Source organism: Macrobrachium nipponense, chromosome 2, assembly GCF_015104395.2.
Source record: "Macrobrachium nipponense isolate FS-2020 chromosome 2, ASM1510439v2, whole genome shotgun sequence".
NCBI lineage: Eukaryota > Metazoa > Arthropoda > Malacostraca > Decapoda > Palaemonidae > Macrobrachium > Macrobrachium nipponense.
Window position 1 is genome coordinate 59,820,757 of NC_087201.1, and position 7,500 is coordinate 59,828,256.

Sequence of the window (7,500 nt, forward strand, 5' to 3'; positions counted from 1 at the left end):
TTCTCCTGTCTCTGTATATTTCTTTGGGTCTTCGTCTGCTTTTATTAGTCTTCCTTCTTCCCATGCACTCTTTAGCCCACTCGTCTTCACTGGTTTTCAGATATTGCCCCAGTGCTCTGTTTTCGATGTTGACCCAGTCCTCTATACTGAGTAGTCCTCTCCCTCCTTCCTTTCGTGTTATGTATAGTCTGTCCGTATTTGCTCTTGGGTGTAGTGCTTTGTGTATTGTCATATGTTTCCTGGTTTTCTGATCTATGCTGCGGAGTCTGCCTTCGTCCATTCCACTATTCCTGCGCTGTATCTGATTACTGGCACTGCCCATGTGTTTTATGGCTTTTATCATATTATTATTATTATTATTTTTAGTTATTATTATTATTATTATTATTATTATTATTATTATTATTATTATTATTATTAATGATAAAGACAAGTTCTTCTCTGGGAATTATGACGTACTCACCTGTGACAAGCCAGCAGATGTAAAAAAATTAAATAAAACCATAATTACTACTTCTCTTTTGGAATTATTGTAGACCTAATGTACCTATATGCGTAGTTTTGTACCTATAATATACCCATGTGTATAGTTTTGTTCAAATCTTCGCACTATCAGCAATGAAGAGACGTAGGTATTCAACTGAAACTTCCATCTATGGCTGAGTGGATATGGAGTTGTATTAGCGAGTGGTTCAAATCCCAAAAGAGAAGTTTTGTCTTTATCGTATAATTCTCAGGCAAGACTGCCGAAGAAGTTTTGTAATTGGAACTTCAGATGTTGGAACGAAGGTGCGATACATTGCTACCCTAATAGCAATATTCTCTCCTTTTTTTAATACATTTTGAGATATTTATAAGTTTATTAATTATTTTCTATTTTTAATAAGTTGGGCCTCTTTTTTTGTACTTCCGTTTACCTCCTCTTACTTCCTAATGAGCACCATATTCTTTGAAAGCTTGAATTTCAGGTCAATGGCCCCTGATGGAACTCTTCCATATGAACAGATTTCATTCTCTGAATAATGATAATAATTATCATTATCATGATTGACGCTGGATGAAAGCAAATTGCCATTGTTTTGTGTTCTAAGTCTATAAAAAGAAAAACATTCGGGAGCATCTTCACCTCTGATGACAAATATGACTGAGCAACGGCGAATGAGGCCCTTGCTAAAACCCTCGGAAAAGAGAGGCTATAGATGCACTAAGAGACGAAATTACAGTCAATGAAGTTACGAGGAGGAAAATAATAACAGTCATCAATACTTTACAGTTGCTGGGTCACAGGCTGGGGCAAAGACGAATTCTCGGAGGACGCGTCCTACCAGCTCATCATGAAGGAGGTCGACGTGCCCATGATTGACCCTTTCGCGTGCGAGGCTCGTCTTCAAAGAACGCGGCTCGGCCCCACCTTCACCTTGGATTCGAACGCCTTCGTCTGCGCGGGAGGCGTCCAGGGGAAAGACGCCTGTACTGTGAGTCTTTTCAGGTTATTGATTGATTGATTGATGGATTATAGCCGTCATAAATAAAAAAAGGAAACTAAAAATTAATGTGTAAATAACTTTAAAAGTAGTTTCGTTTGACAAATATCTAACTATATATATATTATATATATATATATATATATATATATATATATATATATATATATATAATAGTGTATATATATAGTGATATATAGTATATATATATATATATATATATATATATATATATAGATATATATATATGTGTAATATATATATATAAATATAGTATATTATATATATATATATATATATTATATATATATATATATATATATAGATATATATATATATATATATATATATATATATATTTGGGTATATATATATATTATATATATATATATATATATATATATATATATGTATATATAATATATATATATTTTATATATATATATAGTATATTCACATACACTATCTATATATACACGTATTGCAAATGTGTGCAATTCAAAATTTATTGAGGAGGGATGCCTCCTTCACAAAGATGCTCCATATTACAATCCTCACCGAGAATTGCAGCGAGGATAAAGTATCCTTCCCTGTCGCGTCCCCAGGACAGGAACCTAGGTCTCAAATTCTCAAGGCTTCGACATTCGACCAGCAAATGCCTCACAGTGAAGGAAACGAAATTGATATTTTCACTGATGCAAATCTGAATACCCTTTAAGTGATACTGTATAGATTACTTAGGAAAAAACTGCGTAGCATAGACACTAATATCGTGGGTCTTGAATGTGGTTTTTGCATTTGTTAAGTATATTGATGATTAGTCGTTGGCGGTAGGATATTAATTTTCTTTAAAATTAACATCCTTACAATTATTTTAAAATTTCACATAATATTCAAAGACCCAAAACAACTGACCTAAATTTTATAATGTGTCTCGTACTACTCTAATTTATTAAAATATAAACAAGAACAAATCCATTATATACTTGAGTCACGGTATATTAACCTGGTTAGGCTTAGATGTCATAGTTTTCTCAGTGTGGCGAAGCTTCTGATTACTGTACGGTTGACTCATTGTTTCATTCCTTGCTTTTCATACTCCGATTCCCAGGGAGACGGAGGATCGCCGCTCGTCTGCCGGACAACCAGAGGCTGGACCGTGACGGGTTTAGTGGCCTGGGGGATCAGGTGCGCCGAAGCAGATGTTCCCGGGGTCTACGTCAATGTGGCCAATTACGTGAATTTCATCCGGCAGTATGTTAGGTAAGACCAGGGTCGTCCTGCCTGCGATGGGCCCGTGTGGCATTATCGTCTGGCCCCTTTAGTGGGTCCGGGTACCTCAATGAAGCTCTCCAATGCCTAGTATATCTCGCGTATCTTTTGAGTCTCTAAGATGATTTATGTATCTGGCAGCGGATTTTGAATGTGGGCATTTGCGGAGATCATGGAATAATCATACACACGTAGCCTGTATAAGGAGCATTGTCTTGTCAAAATGACGGAAAGGGACTGCACGCCAAAGGAATGCTCAATTTCTAATCCATTTTTGCTTAGGAACACAAGTCCCTGTTAGTTTTTTTTTTAATGGAAATATCCCTAACAAGATTAATATATTTTCTCAGTTGACTTTGACGGAAACCTTCATGGCACAGATAATACAAGTGAAATGTAAATTAACGAGAATCACTGTCGCAATGTACTCAGTAACTTTTATTACTGGAAGGCTGAGTTGTATGTTGCCTTTCATGTTTTTTTTACTACAGTAGTGCATAGACATTGTTCTCTCTCGCAGATGGAAAAAAAATGAGTTCCACGAAAAAAGTGACCAAATTTCTTATTTCTATAACTTAAAAAGGACCATTTTTTCCTGCAGTAATTCACAAGTGAAAGGATATACAACTTTGGGAAAACATCTGCACTTACTCTTGTCCACAAAACAGGTTGTCTTGACTGTGGAGTAAACACATTTTCGATTCTTAATGAGTCCCTCACTTTACAGAATATAGAACCGAGGACTGGTTGTGGATAACAGGAGGCGGCAAAATTAGGAAGCACCAATTTGAAGTTCTGTCTTGACTGCAGGCACAGGATTTCCCAAGCTGGCTGCTCACACGACCTCACCAATCAACCTCTGCTGAATGAAATAAAACTCAAATTATTTTTATGTGGAAATATCAGTGACCTTTTTTTCAACTTGCAGAACCCGGTCCTGAAGGTATTATCTAATAATGAAATGACATTATGCCGTTAAATATCAATGTCTGTCTTTTGTTTTTAGGCTGACTCAAATAATTGTGACATACGTCTATCAATAATGGAGTGAAAACTCCATTGAGAAAATGAGGGAAGTAATTCTTCTTTTGGCTCATCAAAATTTGTCTATCCCCCATTTTCATAAGTTTAATAGGAAAATCGGTATTATCAAGTCACCTATACATTTTATTCGCTATATTCTTCTCAAAAGCTAGAATTGAATTAAATATGGAATTTAGGCCAAAGGCCAAGCACTGGGACCTATGAGGTCTTTTAGTGCTGAAAGGGAAAATGAAAGTAGAAGGGTTTGAAAGGTGTAACAGGAGGAAAACCTCACAGTTGCACTCTGAATCAATTATTATAAGAGGGTGGGAAGTGAGATGGAAAAAAGAGAATATGAAAGGAGGTACAGCAAAAGAAACAAAAGGCGTTGCAGCTAGGGGACGAAGGCACGCTGCTAAGAACCTTAAGTCATGCCTACAGTGCACCAACTGAGATGCACTGAGGGCGCTATCCCCCTACGGTGCTCAAAAGCTAGAAGGTGCAATACAGTTGTTGCATAGGATACCTGTACGTAGGGGTATGGATTCATTAATACAGAACAGGTATTTCCAGGACCTGCTTGCTTCTGTGGAATGGCTGAATTTTTCTAAAAAAAAAAAACAAAAAAACAGGGATCCTTTGAAATATGGAATGATCTGAGTTTCGTGTAACATAAATGATAAAACCATCAATGATTATAAACTTAATTTAATCATTTAATCAACCTGAAATTTTTTTCCGCACTATCTATGAGAGAGAGAGAGAGAGAGAGAGACTCATTTTTGTTTCCTATTCAAATCTCTTTTTGAGAAGGAAACACTTGATGAATACGGAATCGTTATCTTGAGCAAATAAACAAAAACACGCGTGCATATATATTATAATATATATAATATATATATTACGATATATATATATAGCTATAGATAATATATTATATGATTATGTATAATATGTATATGTTATATATTATGATACACACACTTATTTATATGTTCACATACGTATATATATTGTAAGTATGTGTCCGGTGATTGACAAACCTTTGAATAATTAAGTCAGCATGGAAAAAGAAAATAAAGTAAAATTGCCCTTCTAGATATTTAAAATTTTTTCATCAATATGTGCTTAGGAAGTATGCAACAAGTAACATACAACTTGAGAAATTAATTAATGATAATATTCATTCTCCATTTGTACTGAACCTCCCACTTTCTGTTCTTAATATTCCACATGACGAGAAATTTACTTTTTTTCCTTAAGGTTACAATTGCCATTTTAGGAAAGGATACTAGACTCATTTTCTTGGGGCTTTATTACATACACGATTGCGTACAAACGCGCACGCACATGCGCACCACAAGAAAACATTCTCAATATCCCACAACTAATGAGCTATAGAATACATAAACAGACGATGGAGAACGAGTTAAACAACTACGTTCTTTTTGTGGCCCCGTTAACTGAACGGAAAGGTCAAAACCCAACTTCTTAGTTGAGAGTTAACCTACATTTCCTGATCTTGGCGTTCATTTCCTTAGTGATCACTTTCATAAATAGAAAGTCAACACCACATTCACCTTACTTCCCGAGGCAATCTCTGCTACACAGTTGCCTGAGTTTTCATATCGGAATAGGGAAGGATTTCAGAAAATGTCTTTGTATAATGTATTTATGTGTTATATGCCTTCACTGAAATTTTCCATCGTTGTAACTCGTATCATTTTCTTTTTTCACTTTTGAAAATGTTCAAAGCACACGCATACATTTTCATTTCGAGGAAGAAACGAGGAAGTTGATTTTTTAATGAAAAAAGCAAAAAACACAAAGTTTTTTCATTCCTATAGCAATCTAGACTGGGAAAAGTTTTGTAAAACTATGTATAGACATAACCTAAACATGTAATTCCTCTTTAATTTCCATGTAAATGGTATACCAACTGACATAAAGTCGCAACAGAAATACTAAACTAATTCTATTGGGTAATTAGATAGTTTTCTATAAAAGCAGGTCCTTGGCCGTCCTAGTGTTACAGCAAACGTAAAATGTCCTAAATTGAATAAATAAAAAATACAAAAGGTGGATTGTATGCGTCCACCAAAAAAAAAAAAAGAATAAACAAAACAAAAAATCAAACAAAATGTAAAAATGGGTTGTATGTCGCCAAAAAATAAATCCAAAACAAAACTTTTAAAAAATAAAAAAACCAAAAATGAAAAATGTGGTCTGTATGCCCTTACAAAAAAATTAAAACAAAACCTTTAAAGAATAATAAAAATGCAAAAGGCGGAGTGTCTATCCTCAAAAAACAAAACAAAAAAGCAATAAATAAAACAATAGATAAATAAAGAAGAAGCAAGTGTGTAAGTGACGAAATTCACACACACGCAAATTAAGATACAAATAACATCTAATTTCGGGTCTCTATTCATTGGTAATTTATTTCACCTAATTATAACTTGTGCTTCTCCCAGCACATGATTAAATTTCCCTGGGTGAAATAAATTCCCAAGGAATAGAGACCTCGATATTAGACGTTATTTGTGGCTTAATTTGCGTGCATGCAAATGGCCACATTTGCACCATTGATTGCAACTCGGCCATATTATAGGGGTGCCCAAAAAATGGCCCAAATGGTAAGGCTATATGTAATAGCCTTGGGTATTTTTTTGGTGGGTCGAATGGACTTTTCCCTCAAACTGAAAATAACGCAGCCTAATGGCAAGCAATTGGTCACTTGCAATTCGGCCATATTTCAGTGGTGCCTAGAAGTCAAAGTCCTTTTGACTCCTAAAACACACTCAGCCGTACCATTCAGGTTTTTTTTGGACACCCCTGCAATATGGCCAAATTGCAGTCAATTGTGCAAGCGTGGCCACTTTCCACGCATAGTGACCAGTTGCTTGCCATTAGTGACAAAATTCACACGCACCCAAATTAAGCCACAGGCTTCATTTAATATCGAGGTCCCTCTACCCTGGGAGTAACTTTCACCCAGAGGGAATCGTATTATAATCAGGTGCTTCCCCCAGCACTTGATTATAATACCCCGTGAGTGTTTCCCCCAGCACTTGATCAATTCCCCCTGGGTGTAAGCTATCCCTCGGATAGAGAACTCGGTATTAGATTATAACTGTGGCTTAATTTCTAAGTGTGTGTATGTGTGGAAATTGTGTCACTTACACACTTGTGACTTTGATTTGCCGATTATGGTAAACGTAAAATGTCCTAGAAAAATATAAAAACATGCAAAAGGTGGATTGTATGCGTCCACCTAAAAAGATAATAATAAGTAAATAAAACAAAAACTTTTAAAAAATGTAAAGGGTGGGTTGTATATCGCAAAAATAAAAAAAATAAAACAAAAGTTTTCAAAAATCAACAAAAATGAAAAATTTGGACTTTACTACACCTTCACAAAAAAAATTAAAACACAAAACATTTAAAAAGTAATAAAAATGCAAAAGGTGGAATGTATATCCTCAAAAAACTATATAAAAATAAAAAATAGATAAAAAATAAAAATTGCAAGTATGTAAGGAACGTAATTCACCCACCTTTTGCATTTTTTTTTTATATATTTTTAGGACATTTTACGTTTTCCATAATCGGGAAAATAAAGTCACGTGTGTATAAGTGACAAAATTTCTACTTACACACACAAACACTCAGAAATTAAGCCATTAAGCCACAGTCATAATTTAATACAGAGTTCTCAACC

At 34.8% G+C, this 7,500-nt stretch overlaps 1 protein-coding gene across 2 annotated transcripts in view; it reads left to right on the forward strand.

Moving 5' to 3' along the window:
* LOC135221433 (phenoloxidase-activating factor 2-like) overlaps nt 1-4,561 on the forward strand; it is a 20,551-nt gene extending 15,990 nt beyond the window's left edge. Inside the window, exons 7-9 of one of the 2 annotated variants that reach the window (XM_064259202.1) lie at nt 1,274-1,475; nt 2,596-2,747; nt 3,484-4,559. In XM_064259202.1, coding sequence (XP_064115272.1) covers nt 1,274-1,475; nt 2,596-2,747; nt 3,484-3,490 — 361 coding nt within the window. In that variant the 3' untranslated portion in view covers nt 3,491-4,559. Of the gene's footprint in view, nt 1-1,273; nt 1,476-2,595; nt 2,748-3,483 lie in introns of both variants that reach the window. The other variant, XM_064259203.1, reaches the window with a different exon arrangement.
* The last annotated feature ends 2,939 nt before the right edge of the window (nt 4,562-7,500 follow it).